Source organism: Trachurus trachurus (assembly GCF_905171665.1).
Source record: "Trachurus trachurus genome assembly, chromosome: 8".
Classification (NCBI taxonomy): Eukaryota; Metazoa; Chordata; class Actinopteri; order Carangiformes; family Carangidae; genus Trachurus; species Trachurus trachurus.
Genome location: NC_139905.1, coordinates 3,289,888 through 3,314,272, shown reverse-complemented (window position 1 = coordinate 3,314,272; position 24,385 = coordinate 3,289,888). Strand labels below are relative to the sequence as shown.

The window sequence follows — 24,385 nt, the reverse complement described above, 5'->3', positions numbered from 1 at the left end:
AGTGTCTGGCAGCGTCAGCCGCCGCCACACAGGAGTGATGTAGCTGGTGCAACTACCTGAAGCTGCTGACAGACACCAACACTCACCTGTAGCAGACTGCAACCCACTGGCACCACTCACCTCACAGGAAACAGGACGTTGTTGGAGACCATCTCAGGATTTTATTCTGCACACAACAGTAGGAGCACATTAGCTGCATCTACAATGTTTTTATGTTTTATCTCATTAATCACAGTAATCTTTAACACTAATCAATAAGATATATACAGGTGCATCTCAATACATTAGAACATCATGGAAAAGTTTATTTATGTCAGTAATTCAACACATAGATCCATTACACAGAATGAAACATTTCATGGCTTTATTACAATTAAAAGGCTAACATTTAATGAAGACCGAAAATTCAGTCTCTAAAAAAGTTGAATATAACAAAAGACCAATTTAAAAAAGCATTTTTAATACAGGAATGTTGGCCTTGTGAAAAGTTTGTCCATGTATATGCACTCAATACTTGGTTGTGTGGCGGCCTTAGACATCTGGGGGCCCGTTTCAATATTTCATATGAGGCCCTACCCTGTTAAACATAAAATGATTTGCCAGCTACAGTATGTGCTTTAAACCCTGAAAGGACGCAGTAAACGCACTATCCATGCATCCCAGGTACGTACAACACATCAAGTGTTAAAATCACTATCAGGGCAAGAAACCAGGACTTAGCAGAAAAAAAACGAGGACTGAAGTTGGTTTTCATCAAAAAGCAAAATCATTATGTACATTTTCAGACATGAACAGGAATCTTAACACAACCAAAAAGGCTTTAAAAATATTCTGAATTTAAATTGGCAACAAAAATAATGAGAGAGAATAATACCACATTTTAGTTGTGCTCTCGCTGTGTTTTATTTCTCTGTTAAGTTAGTTAGTTACGTAGCCTACTCATAGATCGCCTGTTTGGAGGCATTTTAACCCGAGGAAAAAGAAAAGAGGAGGAAAGTGATTGAAAGACGTCAATCATCAGGTTACGCAACTGGGCGCACGTCAGGAGGAAAGCAGGAAAAACAAAAGGAATAATAATACTGGGAGAAGGAAAACGAGGGTCTATTGATAGTTTGCGGGCCGTTTTCAAAGGTAAGCCTACGTTGTTATTGATATTTCCTGCCGTATTATTAATTAGGAGTGATTAGTCCTACCGGTGGACGGAGCTGTTCGTGTGTGTGGTGGATGTAGGCCTGTGTGTGTGTGTGTGTGTGTGTGTGTGTGTGTGTGTGTGTGTGTGTGTGTGTGTGTGTGTGTGTGTGTTAAGGTGAAAGGCTACTGTCTTTTACTTGGTGGCTGGCAGCTGGGGCCCAACTAAGGCCGCCTATGGGTTATTTGACTTGAACTACTGTAAATGGACTTTTCCATGATATTCTGATTTATTGAGATGCAGCTGTAGTTTACAATTTCAAACTGAATGTTCACTAATCAATAAGATTTATACAGGTGCATCTCAATAAATTAGAATATCATGGAAAAGTTTATTCATGTCAGTAATTCAATTCAAAAAGTGAAGCTAACACTTTTTATAGATCCATTATTGCTTACGTTTTATGAAGACATAAAATTCAGTTTCTAAAAAAATTAATATTACAAAAGATTTATAAAAAAAAAGAAAAAAAAGAAGCATTTTTAATACTGAAATATTGTCCTTGTGAAAAGTTAGTCCATCTATATGCACTCAATACTTGGTTGTGGTTGTTTGACTTGAACTACTGTAAATTGACTTTTCCATGATATTCTGATTTATTGAGATGCAGCTGTAGTTTCCAGTTTCAAACTGAATGTTCACTAATCAATCAGATATTTCTGTAGACATGAGATCGTATAGTGGCAGTTTCAGTTGGATCCACAGCAGATGAACTTTAAACACACAGAACAAAGCCACAACACAAACACATGTATGCTAATGAGATGAGATCGTTAAATCCTCGTCTCACCGTGAACAAAGAAAAACAACACACAGTCACACACACTTTAAACATGGCCGCCACCTCATCACTCAGTGTGTGTGTGATATTCATGGTAAGTAAGGACTTTAAGAGCATATTATCTACAAATAACGGAGGGAGTTTCACCGTGTGTCTCGGCTCTTCCAGCAGCAGCGACGTTTTGGCGCGTTTTGGGGGGTGCACCGCTAATTAACGCCCCACCTGCAACAACAGCTGGAACCAGGAACCATCGTTCTCTGAACCAAACTGCTGCAGCAACAACAGTTTAGCTGTTTAACATATTTACCACTGGTCTGAATAATATGTGGAGTGGGTTTTAGTTTTAGCTGAAGTTCCAATAGATAATCAACTTAAAAACAAATTAAATCTAAATACTGACTCAGCTAGCTACACACCACCTATGCAGGGCCGTTGCTAGGAATTCTGGGCCCCCTGAAAGAAAACTAAAGTGGGCCCCCTAACCCCCTGACTTTTCCACCTTTTTTTTTCTTAGACTACGTACGTATTATCATTTTTTATTTAGTCTATACTTTGTCTATGGATATTCTCATTCATCCAGGTCATCGTTCTTTTCTGGGCAAATTGAATCATAGGCAACTGGACTTGTATTTGTCTGGGAAGACGTTTCGCCTCTTATCCAAGGGGCTTCATCAGTCCGTAAAAAAAAAAAAAAAATTGGCTACTTTGTTTTGATGCTAATGCAGCATTACTATGAGTAGGCTATTAGTCAGGGTCTTATGCAGAAGTAGAGAATGCATTTCCTGAAGGAAATACGGGTGAATGCTGAAAGCTGCTGAATGCTGAAAGCGGAATAATTCAGTCATACAAAGATTAGACTACTGGGTTTTTTTTATGGGCCCCACTGGGCGCTGGGCCCCTAGAATTATCATCACCTTTCTCCCCTATACAACGGCCCTGCACCTATGGTTTATGAAGATAACCAAGGAACAGTAGCATTAGCAAAGAAGCTGTGAACAAACAGAGATGTGAGCACGTGCATGTTGATATTACTGTAAAGATCATTTTATGAGGTCGACTGATCACGAAGGGAAAATAAAGTTTGAAGTAGGCTACTGTTCAACAGACAAGATGGCGACAGATGTGAAGACAAAACCTGCAACAGAGTTAAAGTTGAGTCAGTTTGTGAAGTCTGTGTTTGGAGAGTCACAGATAAGATGATGTGAGTAGAAAATCTTATAATGTTGTGTTAAAGGAGTTAACAATGTGAGAGCAAGTGGGGTGTGCACATGTGTGTGTTAAATGTACTCTCAAATCATTATTAGCTATTATTAATAATAAACCACTTTATTACAAACAGTCAACCAGCATTGACAAAGGCAGACATGAGATCACTTATTATAATCAGAAATCATTCAAAAATCATCAGGGTCAAATAAAAACAAATACAGAAAAAGAGGGTGGGAGTGGGGGGTCGGGGGATAAATTAATAACATACAATACTAAAAGGACATCATATAAATGAACACATAATTAGCCTACACAAAGTACAATAATATAAAAACATAAAACAGAAGATTAGCCAATAATAATTCAAGACATTAATCAAAAGACATTAAATATAGTGCATTATTAACTGTTTTAGCTGTTTGTTTTTGTTTTATACGGATGAACTTGTTGAAATGTTTCTGCTCCATTTCTGTGTAAGTATGCTCTTCACTTGTGGGAATTAACCTTTATTGTGGTGACGGCTGCAGAAACAGGCCACCCTGTGGTCAGAGTGAGGAACTGCAGAACGTTTTACTGTAAAGATTTTATTAAACAGAGTTATTGTTTGTTCTGAAAATTAACAAGTACAACTCAACAGTAACTTTCAACATTTATAAAATGTAAAATCTGTTTCTGTTTTCTCAGACATTAGTTTTCCTTGTCAGTAACAGTGTCAGCTGTTTCCTGTAAACACACAGAGGAAGGAAATAGCCCCAGAGAAAGTGAAAGTATTAAGTTCATACGCCATTTTAAGACGGCACGAAGGAGTGAGAGTGAAGCTGCGTTAGGTGAGTGTCAACAACATCATTATTCTTCACCGTTAAAGTGTGTGAGTGTCAGTCCCTGTGAAGTGTGGAGGGAAGAAGAGTCAGAGTGAACTACTGAGACTAAAGGGGGGACAGCAGGAGGACAGCTACTCCCTGTTGTCTCAGTCTGACTCAGGCCCTGTCCACACCGACACTTTTACTAAAACATCTGTTTCTGCTTTGTCCTTTAAAAGGTTTACACTAGTCCCACATTGTTGTTGTTATTGTTTCTACGTGCAGCGGTGTTGCTCAGGTTACAGGTTAGAGAGTTGAGGCTATGACGTCATCGTTTCACTAAAGATCCGTTTAGTTTTTCCTGAGGCCAAAAAAAAAAAAAAGTTTTTTCTGAGGCGGCGTTTGGAGATTGACCCACACTGGGACCAGGTTTTAAAAATGTACAGTTTTAGGACAAAACGCCAACATGAGAAATAAAAACTGTTAACATAGCCTACTGTATGTGTGTGTGTGTGAGTCAGTGTTAACAGGCAGTTAAGGGGAAAGTTAAGGGAACTTAAGTCAGACAGCTGAGCTCTGAATCCTCTGTTTATTTCACCTCTTAATGTCAAAACTGTGTGTTTGACCTTCAAAATAAAAGTTTAACACTGATCCAGAGTCTGAAACACAGTTTATCCACATCAGACCAGGTTCTGGTCAAAAGCCGCAAGACACTAAACTAAACCTGGTCTGATGAAAACATCACTGTTTTAAAGACTCGTTATCTTCTCTGGAAGTGTTTAAGTTTTACACCCAACACAAAACGAAACACAGTTTTCACAAGAAGAGGTGAAATAAACAGGATTCAGAGCTCAGCTGTTGAATTTAATTTCCCCTTAACTGCTGAATCTGAAGCTAAGGTCAGTGTTGTTCAGTGTTTCTGGTTTCCCTCTCAGACTGACTGAAGTCCTGAAGATGAATGTTAATGTGGAGGAAGAGGAGGACGGACCAGAGTCTCCAGGACCCTCCTGCTGGTCTCTGAGGAGTGACGGGTCCAAATTTGAACCTCTAAACTTTAGATCTGGATCTGGACCTGAATGCTGGTCTCTGAGGAGTGACGGGTCCAAATTTGAACCTCTAAACTTTAGATCTGGATCTGGACCTGAATGCTGGTCTCTGAGGAGTGACGGGTCCAAATTTGAACCTCTAAACTTCAGACCTGGACCTGGACCTGGACCTGGACCTCCAGAGTCACGGTAAGAAACGGTTTCTACTGTAAACTGAACTGAAGATGATTCAGTCATTAGACTCATGTGAAGGAAACAGAGAGAAACCAGGAACCAGATCCATCAGACTCTGAAGGTTCACAACAAACCTCAGAGACAGAAACATGCACACACACTCTGTCCATCAGACTGATGAAGCACAGCGTCCTCATGTTCCTGTGTCATCAGCCTCAGTCAGGGTGAACGTTGCTGCACCAACACTTTAATGATCCACGCGTCTGAGCCTTTAAACTGAAGTCACAGTAGAGATTAAAGCAGCTGATACACAGAGACTTTTATTTTGAAAAGTCAGGAGCCAGACAGGAGTGATGAGTGTTTCCTGTTTCCTGTCTGTGACTGAGCTTCTCCACAACATGTAGTGAAGCTCAGGTGGAGCTGCTGAAGCTTCTGTTGTCAGCTTCAGTCTCCTCACACTGGACCAGAGCTCCAACACAGGTTCATTAGAGCCACACAGCAGCGTCTGGATGAGGAGCTCATTAGTTAAAAGGGTAGTTCACCCAAAATTCAAATTATCTACTCCCCCTCATGTGGACTAAGGGCTGGGAGAAGTTTCAGAGTCCTCCGTGGCTTCTCTGAGTTACAGGGGGTCTCGGCGTAGCAGTGCATGTCCATATGACGGTTGCAAATGGATACCAACTGTCTTCGTAACAAAAAGACACACCAAAAAACATCCAAATACCTCCATGGTGCTCGTATGTAATGTCCGTCTTGTATTGAAGCCCCGACATGAGAAATTGTTCTGAAGAAAATGAAATAAGTCCATATTTCAAGCTTGTTTGCAGCGGAAGCTTCTCTTCCTGGTCCGTCCAAATCTTGCGAGATTTGCGCCGGTGTCAGTAACCGCACTAACGCCGGCGCACAAGCAGCATGCAGTTCAGGACCAGGTCTTCATTCAGCTCGTCTCTCTACACTCGTCTTCCTCTACTTTCTCTTTCTCTGCTCCTCTGCTTACTGAAGCCCCGCCCCCTTGAGGTGGTTAACCAATCAGAGCTCAGATGAGATCTGAGAGCAGATGAGAGCTGAGACTGTGACATGTTGTTGATCCAGAAATGTCTTGACAGGAGGAAGAGGAGTGGTGTCTCTGACGTCCGGAAGGATCATGGAAAAAGACCCAGAACCAGAGGTGAGCTGCAGACGGCCAATCAGAGCAGCTGTGGACAAAGTGAGACTGAACATCTGTCTGCTGATGTGGTCATTAATGAAACCAGGACCAGTTGTTTTCTCCAGAGTCATTGTTCCATCACACAGCACTGACATAAGATGATGATTCAAACCTTCTCTTTGTTGTCTGTAGTTTTTCTGTAGCTGATGAAAATAATCTGATCAGATTGTCAGACTCTCTGTCTTCAGTCTGACTCTGTCTCTTCTCTCTCAGCAGATCGTGGTCTGCAGAAGGTTTTAGATCAACATAAGATCAGTCTGAGGAGCAGATGTGAACGAGTGACTGAAGGAACTGAGGGAACAGGAAGTGGAACAGGAAGTGGAACCCTCCTCAACAGCATCTACACTGAACTCTACATCACAGAGGGACAGAGTGAAGAGGTTAATACCCAACATGAGGTGAGACAGCTGGAGACAACGTCCAAGAAGAAGACCCTCCATGACACTCCAATCAAGTGCAACGACATCTTTAAAGACTCACTTGTCCAGCAGGGGCACGATGTCTTTGAAGACTTTCCTGTCCTTTCCTGTCCTCCTGTCCAACAGACAGAGGACGTCTCTACGGTCTCACCTGTCCAACAGAGAGAGGACGTCTCTATGGTCTCACCTGTCCAACAGAGAGAGGACGTCTCTACAGTCTCACCTGTCCAACAGAGACCCATCAGAGTGGTTCTGACCAACGGCGTCGCTGGCGTTGGAAAAACCTTCTCGGTGCAGAAGTTCAGTCTGGACTGGGCCGAGGGCTTGGAGAACCAAGATGTCAGTCTGCTGGTTCTGCTTTCGTTCAGGGAGCTGAACCTGATCAGAGATCAGCGGTTGAGTCTTCTCAGGCTGCTCCATGTTTTCCATCCAACATTACAGAAGGTCACAGCAGAGCAGCTGGCTGTCTGTAAACTTCTCTTCATCTTTGACGGCCTGGATGAAAGCCGACTGTCACTGGACTTCAACAACAGGGAGGTTGTGTCTGATGTCACACAGACGTCATCAGTCAACGTGCTGCTGACAAACCTCATCCGGGGGAATCTGCTTCCCTCGGCTCTGGTCTGGATCACCTCCAGACCTGCAGCAGCCAATCAGATCCCTCCTACATGTGTCGACAGGGTAACAGAGGTCCGAGGCTTCACTGACGCCCAGATGGAGGAGTACTTCAGGAGGAGGTCCAGTGATGAAGATCTGTCCAGAAGAATCATCTCACACATCCAGACGTCCAGGACCCTCCACATCATGTGTCAAGTCCCAGTCTTCTGCTGGATCAGTGCTACAGTTCTGGAGCACATGTTGACCACAGACCAGACAGGAGAGCTGCCCAAGACCACGACTGACCTGTTCTCACACTTCCTGCTGGTCCAGACAAAGAGGAAGAAGAACAAATACGGTGAAGGACATGAGACGAGTCCACAGGAGCTGACGGAGGCCGACAGGGAAGTTCTTCTGAAGCTGGGGAGGCTGGCGTTTGAACAGCTGGAGGAAGGAAACATCATGTTCTACCAAGAAGACCTGGAGCAGTGTGGTCTGGATGTCACAGAGGCCTTGGTGAACTCAGGACTCTGTACTGAGATCTTCAAAAGAGAGAGTGTGATCTTCCAGAAAACAGTCTACTGCTTCGTTCATCTGAGTGTTCAGGAGTTTTTGGCTGCAGTCTACATGCTCTACTGTTTCACCAACAGTAACACACAGGTCCTCAAGAAGTTCCTGAGGAAACAAGTCCAGAAACATGATAACAGTCACTTGTCTTCAGAAGGAGGAGAAGAAGAAAAAGAAGAGGACAGACATGATAATGGTAGAGATTTAAACCTGGATGACTTCCTGGAAGAAGACTACGAAGAGGGAGAGACGGAACCGAAACATAAGTCTTTGTCTGAGAAGAGTCAGAATCTTTTTGGACTCAATGAAAAAGGTCCTCCACAGAGCAATAACAGTCATCCATCGATCAATAACAGTCATCCACCGACCAATAACAGTCATCCACAGATCAATAACAGTCCTCTAACCCTGGATGACTTCCTGCAGAGAGCCATGCAGAAATCCCTCCTCAGTAGAAACGGTCACCTGGACCTGTTTGTTCGCTTCCTTCATGGCCTCTCTCTGGAGTCCAACCAGAGGCTGTTAGGAGGTCTGCTGGGTCAGACAGACAACAGTCCAGGAACCATCCAGAGAACCATCAACAACCTGAAGGAGATGAAGAGTGGTAGAATCTCTCCTGACAGAAGCATCAACATCTTCCACTGTCTGACGGAGATGAAGGACCAGTCAGTTCATCAGGAGATCCAACAGTTCCTGGAGTCAGAGAACAGATCAGAGAAGGAACTCTCTGTGATCCAGTGTTCAGCTCTGGCCTACATGCTGCTGATGTCAGAGCAGGTTCTGGACGAGTTGAATCTGAACAAGTACAACACATCATCATGGGAGGGACGACGGAGACTGATCCCAGCTGTGAGGAACTGCAGGAAGGCTGAGTGAGTCCAGACATGATCAATAACACCATCAATTAGTGCCACACACACAGTCTCATTTTGACGTTTGAGCTTCAACCTGAAGATTAAAGTCAAACAAAGATGGACATGAACAATGTGCAGGTCTGACAGAGTGATGAGGGTTAGGGCTGGGTATTTTTTTTTTTTAATACTTTATTTACAGTTTTTAACTTTACAAAACTGTACAAAACATAACACAGTAAAGGAACAGTCACACATAAAAGAAAACAGAAGAAAAGAAAAAAGGGGCTGCCAGACATTTGTAAATTTACCTTTTACATAAATAGACTCACAGAAAGAAAAACATAGTTGCAGTTGTTAAAGTAAAGCAAGTACCATGTGAAAGTTTAAGTCAGGTATCACACCTGACATTGGGTCAGGAAGGGTCCCCAAATTCTCTCGAATCTGTTCTGTTCATTGGGTTTGTGCAGGCGCAGTCTTTCCATTTGAATAACCGATAACATCTCGCTGAGCCAATGAGCGAAGGTGGGAGGAGTGGTAGACTTCCAAGTTAAGAGAATAAGTTTCTTGGCCACCACCATCCCTAGGTCAGGGTTTCCCCCAGTGTATTATAAGCCTGGCGGGCCGCCAGGCCTTACTTGACCCCCCGCCAGGCTAAGCATCGTTTATTAATTTTTTTAATCAGTTTTTATACTCAATAAACACGTGATCAGGTGTCTTTTTCATCACCTGACAACGTTACAACTTCGTCGCACATAACGAGACACGTCACGACATCATGCTCATCAGACAATAGACAGCATCAGACCGCGGCTTCAACAGCTGACCGAGAGGAACGCACCGAGTCCACGGAGCCGCAGCTCCAGAGGCTCAGTCAGCTGCTGCAGCTGTTAGCTGGTAGCTGGTAGCTGCTAGCTGGTAGCTGTTAGCTGTTAGCATGTCGTCCCCTGCAGCGTCAGAGCTCCAGACTCCTGTGAGCCGCGGGGCTCTCACCTGATGTGAAAATGATCCATTGTTTCATTTTTCAGCTCGTAAAGTTCGCGATCACACACGTTTGCTCTAGTAGATCCGTGAGTGTCACGTTTCCATGACGACTGACCGGAAAAAGAGCGTGGTACGTCATGTGCACGTGACTCCAGATGTAAAAAATCTCGGAGCAAAATAAAAAAACAAAACAAAACATGGATGATGGATCTATAATACATCCATGGAAATAAGGCTAGATTTTAACAATGGAGACACCAGGCAGTTGTTTTTTAGTTTTTAATGCAAACAGTTGATGTTATTTATTTAAATTTTTTTTAATAATTATAATTATTAGGCCTACTTTTTTTTGTGGTTGATTGAACAGCATTTCAAGAGTGCCTTTCTGTAAGACTCTGCTATAGCTGGTGTTTAAGTTACATAAAGTCTTATAATAACAGATGTTTATGATAATATTTTCAAATTTCTAGTCAACTTTTAACATGGATCTTTAGGCCTTATGGAATCACACCTGCTAAATGCTACTGCTCCATTAATGAATCTGTTACCTACAGGGCCCTGCCATCGGTCAGGGTCAGGCCCCTGTCACAAAAAAACACGCTTGGGCACCGGTGGCCCGCCGATGGGCCGCTGGTGCCACCCTACCACCGGGCTTAACAAGTTTTCTGGGGGAAACCCTGCTAGGTGCAGAGCGAGTGTCATGCAGAAGATCAAAAGTCTCAGCCGAGCATCCAAGAATGGCCAGCTCATGGTTAGGCTGAATGGCTCTGGAGTAGGCTTTTGACAAATGTTCAAATATAGCTGACCAAAAATTGTGCAACTTAGGACAGAACCAGAAAAGATGCGCTAGTGAGCCCTCAGCAATATTACACTTATCACATACAGGGGACACAGATGGAAAAATACGATTTAGCTTTGTTTTGGAATAATGCAATCTGTGCAGCACCTTGTACTGAATTAACCTGTAACGTGAGTTAATAGAACAACAATGGACACGAGACAGTGCCTCCTCCCAAAGTTCTGCTGATATTTCAGAGTTCAAGTCTTTGGACCAGGCTTCCCTAATAAAATCAGAGGAAACTGACTTGGTAAAAGAACCCACAAATTTTGATATTAACTGTTTGGAGTCTGGAGGGAGCCGGAGGGTCTCAAGGAAAGGATGAGTGGTGGGGATAGAATCGAAATGTGGCCAATTCTCCTTGACATAGTGTCTGACTTGGAGGTAGCGAAAAAAGTGAGAATTTGGAAGATTAAATTTGTTGCTTAGCTGAGCAAATGATGCCAATTGGCTGTTAATGTACAGATCTGAAAATGTTTTAATACCCTTGTCTCTCCAGACAGCAAACACCCCATCCAGCCGGGCAGGCAAGAATGAATGATTTCAGTGTTTCCCCCAGAAAATGTGTTAGTTAAGGTGGTGTCTGTCCTGTTGGGGGGGGGGGTGCGCGAGCGGATCGATTGATTGGCGAGGGGGGGTCGGTGCGCCGTATTAAGTTTCGCTTTCACCATGCGCGCTGCTGTTATGCATGTGCGCTTCTCTGTGGTGTGTAGAGCAGGGGTCTTCAACGTTTTCCAGGCCAAGGACCCCCAAACTGATGGAGAGATGGAGCGGGGACCCCCTACTCATATACAGTATATTGTATAAAATTGTGTTTTATATTTAACTGGTCCTGTAGTGCCATACAGGGCCGTTGTATAGGGGAGAAAGGTGATGATCATTATAGGGGCCCAGCGCCCAGTAGGGCCCACAAAAACCCCAGTAGTCTAATCTTTGTATGACTGAATTATTCTGCATAAGACCCTGACTGATACTCATAGTAATGCTGCATTAGCATCAAAACAAAGTAGGCTAAATAAGAAATGATAATAGATACGTAAAAGTGGAAAAGTCAGGGGGCAGGGGCCCACTTTAGTATACTTTCAGGGGGCCCAGGATTCCTAGCAACGGCCCTGGTGCCATATGCCAAAAGTACCATGTTATGAACTATAAATCACGCTTTTTTTAGGAGTTTGGATGGTCATGGGACTTTTCGAAGGGACTTACATAAAAAACATATGCCATGCCATCTATGATCACAACAGGTCATCTACGCTCGTGGTAACTGAACGCTGCTACTTCACAAATGAAAGAATTACTAAACCATAAAAAGACAGAGAAAACAAAGGAGTGTTTCCCCTACTTTGTTTTTTTCTCTGGCTTTTTATGCATTTATTTTGAAAGGGCAGCTGGAGAGAGACGGGGCGCGGAGAGAAAGTGAGAGGGGGGATTGACACACAGCGATGGGACTGTCGGAGGGTCGCTGCAGCGGCCGTGCTCTACCAAGACATATGACGCTCGCGACTCACCCCCAATCGTCAGCGCCGCGGTCACCGGGGCTGATTCTGAGAACTTTTACACCGGGCGCGCCGTGTCATGTCTCGGTTCCACGGAGCGTTTCAGTGACGGCCTGACGCTGCTGCATTGTTGCTGCGCTATGAGCAGACGTGGCGGCGCGCGTTAATGTCACCGTCGTGTGTGTGTGCTGTGAATATCGCTACATTTTTATTTTTTTAAGACGTTAGTTTAGGCGGCAGCTCTTTGTTGTTAAGGCGGCCGCCTTAACAGGAAAGCGCTGCGGGAAACCCTGGATTTTGACATATGGGTGAATGTATGGAAGCACTGGGAACCTGGCAAGCCGCTTTTATTTGCTTTAGGATACGCAAGGAGTTCTTCACGATGAAGTTACGATTAATTGACTTGACTACTGAGGCGGGGTCAGAAAACAAAAGGGCAGGAAGTGATGACATGTGGACCGTAGCAGCTTCCACCTGTAGCCACAAAGGGTTCTCCTCGGCTATGACGCTTCCACCCTTCCAGTAGGTGAGAGCCCTGGAGTTGGCTGCCCAGTAGTAGTGTCTAAAAACAGGCAGTCCAAGACCACCGTTTTTGGAAGATTTTTGAAGGTGAGCCTTGGATATCCTGTGTGATTTGTAACCCCACACAAAGGGCAATATGATAGAGTCAAGCTTCTTAAAAAAGATGCATTTAAGTATATAGGCAAATTCTGGAAAAGGTATAGAAACCTGGGTAGGCTCACCATTTTGATTGCATTTACTCGGCCGATCATAGATAGAGGCAATATTCTCCAAGACTCAATATTTGTTTTAAGTTTTTCTATAGATTCTGTAAAATTAAATTTAAAGAGATGTCTCGAGCTTTTAGTCAGTTTAAGCCCTAAATAGGTTGTTAGATCCCCGGTATTAGGCCCCTGTAAAAAAAGGCCTATACTAGACCAGCTCTCCGTTTAAAGGGTAAGTTACACTCCTTCATTACTCTAAAAGGCAATTTTGTCAGAAAGTCATCAGTGAGTTGGTCCGTTAAGGGCATGAACTCACTCTTCCCCCAGTTTATGGTATAGCCGGAGATGCTCACGAAGGCATTTATATATTCTAGTAAGACAGGGATGGAGACCACTGGATCAGCTAAACAGACAAGGAGGTCATCCGCATACAGAGTCACACGGGTCTCAATACTACCTGACCTAATACCTTTAATGTATGGATGTCCTCTAATACCAATAGCCAGCGGCTCCAGCGCTATATTGAACAGCAGGGGGGACAATGGGTCCCCCTGGCGGACGCCGCGTTGCAGGGTGAACGGACCAGATCTATCCCCATTCGTTAGAATGTAGGATTTGGGGTTGCTATATAATATTTTGACCCATGCTATGAAAGTGTCGCCGAATCCAAATTTCTTAAGTGTCGCAAATAGATAGGGCCATTCTATCATATCAAATGCCTTACGAGCGTCTAAGGACAATATAGCTGCTCTGTCATTTTTGCCATAATCTGCATATGATATTAAGAATTTTGCGGACATTACAGAAGGAGTACCTGCCCGGAATAAACCCTGTTTGGTCAGGATGAATGATACTTGCTACATTTTTTCCAAGCCGGTTTGCTAGAACTTTTGTAATTATTTTCAAATCGTAATTTAGTAGGGCAATAGGCCTGTAGCTACCCGGGTCTGTTCCATCCTTGTCCTTTTTTTGTAAAACACAAATATTTGCTTCACTGAGAGAGGATGGAAGCTGTTTGTTTTTAAACGTATCTCGGATCATTCTCAACAGAGAGGGTGCAAGGTCCCCTATAAAAGCTTTGTAAAACTCTGGCCCAAACCCATCTGGGCCCCGCCGCTTTGCCAGTGGGGAATGCTCTGATGGCATCCTGTAACTCAGAAAGTGAGAAATCCGAATCCAGACTCTCCCTGAATGCTGCGTCCAGTTCTGGAAAGTCAAGCGAATCAAAGAACTGGTCAAAATCTTCCTGTGTAGCTGTTGATTTGGAAGTGTACATTTCTGAGTAAAATTCTTTAAAACATTCATTGATGTCCTTTAAGTCTGTAAGCATATCTCCAGATTTAGATTTTATTTTGTAAATAGCTCGTTTTGCTTGTTCTCCTTTTAACTGTCTTGCCAGTAGCTTTTGTGGCTTATCACCAAGCTCAAAGTGCTTCCGTTTAAGTTTTAATAGTAAGTTGCCTATTTGTTCTCCCAGAATGGAGTTATATTCGTACTTTAATTTAAGAATTGTATTGTAATCTGATTGGAGTAGTGAATTTCGATAGACCTGTTCAGCAGTCTGTAGCTCTTTTTCAATCTCTTCCAATCTGCCACGTTTAGTCTTTTTCAGTGTTGCTTCATAAGAAATAATTTGCCCTCTAATACAGTGGTTCTCAGCTGGTGGGTCGGGACCCAAAAGTGGGTCGCGGACCCATTCTGGATGGGTCGCGGACAGCTGGTCAAAAAAGTAAATAATATTTAATGCACATCTGATGTTGGACATGTCTTTTATTTTGAAAAATAACGTGAACACATGCAGTTGTAATGGTCCTCCTCAGTTTCTTATTATTTGCTCTGAATGCAAAGATATCAGTTTCTTATTAATGTGGCCTGAATGCAGTGAATCTTGTTTTGTTTTGTGGGTCTTTATTTTGTGCAATTTGACATTTATTCACTTTTGTGAACATGCTCTGAATGCAGAGATGCATTAGAAGTCAAATATATCGTTTTGTTGTTCTCCATTTTGTGCAGTTTGATATTTTTTAATTCACTTCCGTACATGCAGTTGTCATGGTTCTCCTCAGTTTCATTCATGTGCTCTTAAATGCACTTTGCTCAGTAAAGAGGAAAATGGGTTTTTAAAGGCTTAAAAAAAAAAAAATCTTGGTTTGAATTCTGTAAAAGTGGGTCGCGACTTAATGACCATGAGAAAATGTGGGTCCCAGAGTGAGACTAGTTGAGAACCCCTGCTCTAATATACACTTTGAGAGTTTCCCACAGTGTTGTGTCATTCACCTCCCCATTGTCGTTGGTCTCAAGGAACTGTGTGTGTGGTGATGTGTGTTCTAAAAGCCTGATCCTCAAGGAGATAGGGATTAAAACGCCAACTATAGGCTTGTCTAGGGGAGCACAATTTAAGATTAATATTAACGGGACTGTGATCAGATATTATTATGTTGTGATATTTAGTGTGAGTAATGTTAGAAATTAATCTGGAATCAACTAGAAAATAATCGATCCGTGTGTATGATCTGTGCACATGTGAATAGAAAGAGTAATCCCGGTCAGATGGGTGCTGCAATCTCCAAATATCCACGACCTTCTTTGTTTTCATCAAATTGTTAATAGTTTGTACAGCAAGAATATTAGGTGGGGGGGCAGAAGACAGCCTATCTAAATACAGGTCTAGGTAGCAATTAAAGTCTCCCCCTATCACTATGTGGCTTGAATCATCGTCCGGGATCAAATCAAACATCTTTCGAAAAAAAGCTGGGTCATCCGTGTTCGGCCCATAAATATTCACTAGCGTGACAGGAAATGAATTGATGTGCCCAGTTACAATTATAAACCTGCCGTTTGGGTCAGTTGTAGATGACTGAAATCGAAACGGCACAGTCTTTCGAAAGAGAATAGCAACGCCTCGGGCTTTCGATGTGAATGGTGACTGATAGACTTGTGAGCTCCAGTTAGCCCTGAGTTTCCTATGCTGAGTGACTGTAACGTGGGTTTCTTGTAAAAAAATAATGTCAGATTTCAGTGATTTCAAATGTGAAAACACTTTGCCTCGCTTAACTGGGTGACCCAAACCGCGCATGTTCCAAGAGACCAAGGACATGAAATCCAAAGTATTATTCACGTATGGTACCTTTTGCATTAGAGTAAGATACAAACCTAACATTCAGTCTGGCAGACTGTTTCAGACAAAAAACAGTAATAACATGAACAGTTAACAAACATCCCAAGCCCCCCACACAAAGCTTCCCCAAACGAAGCATAGTTACCCTCATCCACATCTGGGATCGTCGGTCCAAAAAAAAGGAGAACACCTCCATCCGACCGCCCCTCATTAGCACACCAGAAAGGTAGATTTAGCATTGAAAAAAAAACCCGCTGATGTAAAAGTTTACTCAGAACATGTTTAGACTCTCTTCATAGAAAACTGAGCTTTCAGAGTTTTTGGTAAACAAAAGTCTTAGCCTCGTCCGGGTGGTCGAATGCTCTTACTTGCCCTGGGTGGTGAATGTGGAGCCTGGCCGGGAAGCGCAGTGAATGACGAATCTCCTTCTCTCTCAGCAGCTGCAGCACCTCACGGAAGCTCCGCCGCTGCTCCATCACCTCCGCGGTGTAGTTAGGGAAGATTAGGATTCGGTTACCTTCGTATTCCATTGAGCTCTGCCTCCCGAGCCGCAGAATTTTTTCCTTCTCCTGTGTTAGATGCACCCGTGCGATTATCATGCGGGGTCTGGATCCTTCTGGTGGTTTAGGCTGTTGTGTACGGTGTGCTCTGTCGATAACGACCGGCTTGGTGAAGTTGTCGTCCCCCAGCAGCTTGGGGATCAGGTTAGACACAAACTCAGTCGGCCTCCCCTTCTCCTCACCTTCCGGGACGCCAAGAATCCTTATATTGTTGCGCCTGGATCTCCCTTCAAGATCCGAAAGCTTGGCCCGTAGCTTCTTATTCTCTTGCTGCAGTTCAGCGACTGAATTTTCCACCGCGTTGATACGTTGCTCATGGTCCGCAGCCTGGTCCTCGGTGGTAGTCAGTCTCTCGGTTAGCTCCCTCTGGACGGCCAGAATATTCTGAAAACTCTGCTCGAACTTGTCAAACCGCTCATTGAAGGACTGCAAAAGCATCTTTGACACTTTATGCCAGGCGAGTGGAAGCTCGTCTTCTTCTTCAGCTGGTAACTTGCCCGGTGAATTCCTGCTAGCTTGGTCGCGGCTAGCATTAGCTGTGGTGCTGGCTAGCGGCGGCGAGCGGCTAGCACCAGCCGAGGTGCCGGCCAGCGGCGGTGGGCGGCTAGCATTAGCTGAGGTGTTAGCTAGCGGCGGCGGGCGGCTAGCATTAGCTGAGGTGTTGGCTAGCGGTGGCAAGTGGTTGGCTCCCTTTCCGCCTCGTGCAGTTTTACCGGACATTTTTGCGTTCCACACAGTGGTAGTGTAAACACGAAATAAAGTTCGACAAAAAAAGCGAGTCAATTGTTCAAAAAAGCGGTTTTGAATAGTAAGATTTGGCGTACTGTGAGGAGCTCTAAAAAACACGTCTACTCTGCTCTCATCTCACTAGCGCCCCCAGGGCTGGGTATTGATCACTGATCACCTGAATCCATTTGATATCTGATTCACTTTGATTCCTCATTCAACATCATGATTGTGTTTTAGATAGGGATGCACCGAAAATTCGGCCACCGAAAATCTTCGGCCGAAAATGACCCAAAATTGCATTTTCGGTTTTCGGCTGAAATACCTAAATCACCGAAACAACACGGCCGAAACAGAATTGTGATGACGCGAGCAAACAGCTCGCTCGGGAAACAGGATAAGAGCCAGCATGTTTTATTCCCACATCCATTTTGCTTTTAGAGCCCTGTATCTCCTGCCTGATGGCAGCAGCTCAAACAAAGGGTGACCAGGATGTGATGAGTTCCCCAGTATGTTCCTGGCTTTTGTTAGGCAGCGGGAACTGTACAGTTCCTGCAGTGAGGGGAGAGGGCAGCTGGTGATTCTCTGGGCAGTAGTGATAACTCTCTGGAATGCTTTTCTGCCGCCGTGCAGCTGGCAAACCAAACACAGATAGAGTATGTCAGAATGCTCTCCACAGCGCCATGATAGAAGGTTACCAGCAAGTCCACAGAAAGTTGTTGTTTCTTGAGGAGTCTGAGGAAATGCAGTCTCTGCTGGGCCTTCTACACAAGCGCTGTGGTGTTAGCACTCCAGGTGAGGTCCTCCTGTGTCGATCATAAGCACAGATACACAAACTGTCAGAAGAGTGAAGGACGGATCAAAGCAGCTTCTCTCTCTCTTTACTCATTAACCATCTCAGTCACTGTGCAGCCACCAGCTCTCACACACTTTTAAGGTGGAATGTTTTCTTGTGTGCTGCTCAGTGACCAATGGAAATCAATCAGTCCTCCTTAAATGTCACCATGACAACTTGGAGCGTGTCCTTAGTGTGGATTAGATCTGTGCAGGACACACTTTAGTGGTCAGATCTTCTGCTGCTAAAGATGTTTCTACATTTCACCTTGATTTTCTTTGACTTCATTTCATGTTTGGAGAAAATCAATGTGTGTGAGCGTTGTTCAGGTGACACCTGCAGCTCTACACCTGAGCTCACCTGACCACATCTACCTGTGTCGGCCGCAGGAGCCTGGATTAAACATCCATCTGGGCTTTGATGAATGGATGTTGGATGATTCAAGAGGAGGTGGATCTGAATCTGAATGGGTTTTTCCAGCCCAGCCCTGATGAGGATTATTGTTTCATGTCCAACACAAAGAGAGAAGATGAACTGAACCACGAGTGTGAAGAGCACATGTTGATTACATGATGACATGTTGTGTGTGTTTAGTACAAATTGTCAGATTTTACTCTCACACATTTTGTTTCTTCTCTAATCACAGACTTGGTAGTTGTCGACTCTCAGAGCTTCACTGTGAAGTCGTTGCCTCAGCTCTGAAGTCCAGCCCCTCCCACCTGAGATACCTGGACCTGAGTCTGAACCCCCTGAAGGATTCATCAGTGAAGCCGGTGCATATTCTCATTTGTCCAGGTCATAGTATTTCAATTACGATTTAACCTCCTTTGAAATTCATCAGTGAAGCTTCTGTGTGCTGGACTGGAGAGTCCAAACTGTAGACTGGAGACTCTGAGGTGAGTTCACTGACTGGAGCTGTTGTAGTTGTTTGAAGCTTCAGCTTCTCATTGGTTCATACATGTCAGGATTTGTGTGTGAGGATTTCTATCAAGAAGCTGAAGAGAGAAAACAGTTGAGATGAGTCCAGAGAGAAGAAGGTGAGAGCTAGGGCTGAACGATTCATCGTTTTCTGATCGAAATTGCGATTTCAGATCACGTGATCGTCAAAGCTGCGTTTTTTTTCAGTGCTCCTGACTGACCCAGGATCTGTTGTCGACTATTTTACGCATGCATGCCGTCTCCGTGCCATCCTACCAAGCTCACCAATCAGAAGCGGCATGCTGCTCGTGGACAGGTCAGGCTAACCAATCAGTGAAACCTGCTCCACCTACTCATTAATTTCAGAAATGGCTGCAGCTGGATCAGAAGCGGAGTTGGGGGATTTAATCCCCAAGAAAAACAGCACGTCGGTCATATGGGAGTATTTCGGGTTTGAGGCTACAGACGTGCACCAGACACAGGTACTGTGCAAAACCTGTCGCGCTAAAGTTGCAACATCCAGTGGAAGTCAAGAGAGAGACAGGAATTGGGGAGGCAGAGAGTGAGGGAATGACACGCAGGAAAGGGCCGTCCGACACGGGACTCGAACCGGGGCCACCTGTCCCACACTGACTGAGCCTCAATATGGGGTAGCAACTAACCCTAACCCTAACCCTAAACGCTGCCCCAGTCATATTGATTTTGACTTAATTTTGACAAGACACGGCTCCAAATGTTTATTTTTTTTCCTGCGACCAATCGACCAATGAAATTTTGGTCAGCTAATGATTTTGTGGTTGACCAGTGCTTGGTCGACTATTTGGGGGCAGCCCTAATTATTAAGCTTTCAGTTTTTTAGGAGGTGACAGAAAAGTCAACAGGACAGGGGGGCGTATTAACCCACTGAAACAACGGGTGACGCCGCATGAGGGGGCGGACCCCGTCAGTAAATTGAGACAAGGACAGAAGTCCGATTAGACGCCAAAATCGAATTTTGAGCATAGCTCGATTAAGCTCTTCATGTAAACGTACTGACTGTTTTAACCTGCTTCCTGTTGCTTCAGCTGTTGGACTTTGATTTTCTCAACTCACTGCTTTTATTCTTTATTCAGATTGGAGTTCTGCAGGTTGTCAGAGATCAGCTGTTCTTCTCTGGTCTCAGCTCTGAAGTCCAACCCCTCCCACCTGAGACACCTGGACCTGAGCTACAGCGACCTGCAGGATTCAGGATTGAAGGATCTGAGTGGTTTTCTGGAGAGTCCAGACTGTAGACTGGAGACTCTGAGGTCAGTTCACGGACTGTTGTATCTGATCCACCTACAGTGGATTAAAGTGAATTAATAAATATATACTTTCTTCTGAAAACATTAAATTGAAATAGATTTTTTCAGTGTTTCTATATTTAGATTTTAATGCATCTTGAGCAGGACATGTCCTAAAAACAAAAAACTCTTCTTCTAAATAATCTGTGACAAATGATGTAAAATGAGTCCAGAAACACAGAGTTGTATTAATTCCTCATTTGAGTCCAGATTTATTTTCCCTTTTTATTCAGATTTTTATCAAAAAACCAAGTTACACCACTTGACACTGGGTTTCATCACGTCATTGACCCCTGTGCTGTTAGTCGTTTATTGATTTAACCCTGATACCAGTTGATCAATACAGTTGATAATAATAACAGAAAGAAGAATAAAAATACAAAGTTAGTGACATGAAATGGTAGGTACAAATATAAATCTGTCTAAAAGAATCAGAATCTCTAAATCAGAGAGTTGTAGTCAGTGTTTAGTCCAACAGGTATTGATCAGATATTGATTGTATATTGACAGACTGAGCTGAGGTCAGCAGCAGCTGATGAATCTGTGCTGACATGTGGATGATATGTGTAGAAGGCCACATGATGAAGATCCACAAGAACATAAGGACAAAGTCCCTCTATTGATTATTGATCAAGACTTGTCTGGTTATTGATCAGGACACATCTCCTCAGTTATCAATGAATTTATCTTATTCTTTTATTCTTTATTCAGATTGAGGGACTGCAGTTTGTCAGAGATCAGCTGTTCTTCTCTGGTCTCAGCTCTGAAGTCCAACCCCTCCCACCTGAGACAACTGGACCTGAGCCTCAACAACCTGAAGTCTTCAGATGTGAAGGATCTGGATGATCTTGTGAAGAGTCCAGACTGTAGACTGGAGACTGTGAGGTCAGTAGGGGGGCGGAATCAGTCTGTGCTGCTTTCATCACCGAGACAATAACAGAGACAACAGTCAGCCAATCAGAGCAGAGAGAGACAATCACTGATCCATCACATTCTGTCCTCTGCTTCTCTTAACAGATGGTAACCTTCCCTTCTTCAGTCCCGAACCTCCTGAACTGACCTGAGAGCAGCTCCACTGTCTCACACAGAATCCAGTCCACCATCCTCCCTGTGTGTTCTGGACCTGACAGAGATCATCACTGTCTCTGGACTCATCTGATCTCAAAGTGGGGGGGGGGTGCATTATAGCCTTTGCAGAGGAGGCGTGGTACACCGGCTGTGGAATCGCTGTGAAGCGCCAAGCCACGAAAATCATGTGCGAGCTGGAGCCGAGCCCTCACGTTCACATCATTAGGCCCGAGCGGCGAGTACTCGCCGGAGGGACTATTGAAATCGTACTGTTTATTATTAGGGCCCGAGCGGCGACTGCAAGTCGCCCAGCGAAAGCCCTATTGTAATTGCTATGTTTATTATTATTATATTCTCCCTAAAATCGCATTTTTGGGGGCCTCAACATGCCCCAAAACGCGTGAATTTTGGCATGCACATCAGGCCTCGCGAAAATTTTGATATTTTAAAGTCGTTGGAAATGGGCGTGGCCAAATGGCTGAATAGCGCCCCCTACAAACACATGTCAATGGCATCGCCATTCGTCTTACTTTGTCGTACACACACAAAATTCGGTACACATCTGTATTTTACCCAGATATACAAAAAATCCTCTTGACCTTATGACCTCAACCCAACAGGAAGTCGGCCATTTTGGTTTTGATTTTTCCCGCCTAAACTTAACTCCTCCCAGAGCGTTCGCCCGATCAAGTTCAAATTAGGTACACCACATCTCCAGACCTAGCTGAGCTTATCTTGTGCTCCGTGAGTCCGTAGGTCAAAGGGCGTGGCTGCCAGCGCTCAATTCACTATGGCGTTCTCGCCATGTACATACGTGTGGCTCTCACGCCCACATACTTCATCCAATCAACTTCAAACTTGCTGGACATGATGATGGCTCCGCCCTGAACGTCCGGATATATTAACTTCCCACGTAACTCATAGCGCCCCCCGGTGGTAACAGGAAGTGTACTAAAATTTGGAAATTGTACATACTTTGCCCCATCAACTTCATTCCACTTCTAAAACATGCAGACTAAGGTGGTGAAGCTCCATCATGAACGCTGTGAAGCTACGAGTAATGGCGTCCGTGTGGCGACGCGGCGACCATTCCTCGCCATGACAATACGTTTGCCCTTTGGATGGCTTTAATGAACTCGTATCAACATGAAAATTGGTACACAGGTCCAGGGTCACGACCTCAACGTTTCTATGTACTCATAGGCGATCTCACTCCTTTTGCCCCCTAGTGGAAACAGGAAGTGCCATATTTTACATCAACATTGTCCGATTTCCACGAAACTTCACATGTGTGATGAGGGGCTGACCCTGAACACACCTGCACGCATCTCATTACTGCCCCTAGTGGACGAACCTTTAACTGCTCATAACTCCCTCATGCTTTGTCCGATTTCCACGAAACTTCACATGTGTGATCAGGGGCTGACCCTGAACACACCTGCACGCATCTCATTACTGCCCCCTAGTGGACAAACCTTTAACTGATCATAACTCCCTCATGCTTTGTCCGATTTCCACGAAACTTCACATGTGTGATGAGGGGCTGACCCTGAACACACCTGCACGCATCCCATTACTGCCCCCTAGTGGACGAACCTTTAACTGCTCATAACTCCCTCATGCTTTGTCCGATTTCCAAGAAACTTCACATGTGTGATGAGGGACTGACCCTGAACACACCTGCACGCATCCCATTACTGCCCCCTAGTGGACGAACCTTTAACTGCTCATAACTCCCTCATGCTTTGTCCGATTCACTCCAAACTTCACACGAGTGATGAGGGGAGGCCCCTGAACGCACCAGACCGCACGCGGTGACTGCCCCCTGGTGGATGAACGAAACATTGCGTTTTTGGCCTCCTTCCAGGTTTTTTCTCCCTTTCTGCTCCGCGCCACGGCCCCGGCGTGCCTCAGGCCCCGCGGTGGCATGGGCGAGCGAGGGCCCGCCATCGCCGCTTGCGGCTTTAATTCTTATTAGGGCCCGAGCGGCGACTGCAAGTCGCCCAGCGAAAGCCCTATTGAAATCGCGCTGTTTATTATTATTATTCTTGCCGCTATTCGTGCCTCGATTTCGCCCCTTTCCCCAACTGGAAAAGTTGTCTACTTTTGCACGGACGTCCGGCCTGATCCGAAATTCGATATTTTGTGGTGGTCGCACACGGTCGATGCGAAATGGCGAAATAGCGCCCCCTACAAACTTTCAAAATCCCCATAGGGAAGTCGGGTCACTTTGTCCCACGCATACAAAATTTGGTACACATATGTATTATACCCAGATATGCAAAAAAGCCTCTTGACCTTTTGACCTCAACCCAACAGGACGTCGGCCATTTTGGTTTTGATTTTTCCCGCCTAAAATTAACTCCTCCCAGAGCGTTCGCCCGATCAAGTTGAAATTAGGTATACCACATCTCCAGACCTAGCTGAGCTTATCTTGTGCTCCGTGAGTCCGTAGGTCAAAGGGCGTGGCTGCCAGCGCTCAATTAACTTTGGCGTGCTCGCCATGTAATACGAGTGGCTCTCACGCCCACATACTTCATCCAATCAACTTCAAACTTGCTGGACATGATGATGGCTTCGCCCTGAACGTCCCGATATATTAACTTCCCACGTAACTCATAGCGCCCCCCGGTGGTAACAGGAAGTACACTAAAATTCATTAAAAATACGTAGTTGACCCCATCAACTTCATTCCACTTCTAAAACATGCAGAACCAGTTGGTGAAGCTACATTATGAAGACTGTGAAGCTACGAGTAATGGCGTCCCTGTGGGGGCGTGGCTACCATCAATTCCTCGCCATGAAAATACGTTTGGCTTTTTGATGGCTTTAATGAACTCGTATCATCATGAAAATTGATACACAGGTCCAGGATGGAGACCTCTTCCATCTGATAGGGGTGTCGCTCATGTGGCCCCCTAGTGGAAACCGGAAGTGCCATTTTTTGCATAAACA

At 44.5% G+C, this 24,385-nt stretch overlaps 2 protein-coding genes across 2 annotated transcripts in view; both read left to right on the top strand.

Annotated features, from left to right (window-relative positions):
• Positions 1-21,648, top strand: part of LOC310989793 (uncharacterized protein) — a gene marked incomplete at its 5' end in the record, with an annotated part of 171,673 nt that extends 150,025 nt beyond the window's left edge. Inside the window, 3 exons of the mRNA XM_083976942.1 lie at positions 20,153-20,326; positions 21,074-21,247; positions 21,380-21,648. Coding sequence (XP_083833068.1) covers positions 20,153-20,326; positions 21,074-21,247; positions 21,380-21,386 — 355 coding nt within the window. The 3' untranslated portion in view covers positions 21,387-21,648. The remainder of the gene's footprint in view (positions 1-20,152; positions 20,327-21,073; positions 21,248-21,379) is intronic.
• On the top strand, positions 6,344-19,222 carry LOC310989730 (NLR family CARD domain-containing protein 3-like; the record flags this gene model as incomplete). Its single annotated transcript, XM_083976877.1, has 4 exons — positions 6,344-6,367; positions 7,756-8,861; positions 18,769-18,895; positions 19,214-19,222. The coding sequence occupies 4 exons, from the start codon at positions 6,344-6,346 to the stop codon at positions 19,220-19,222; spliced, it is 1,266 nt and encodes a 421-aa protein (XP_083833003.1).
• Positions 21,649-24,385: the final 2,737 nt, after the last annotated feature.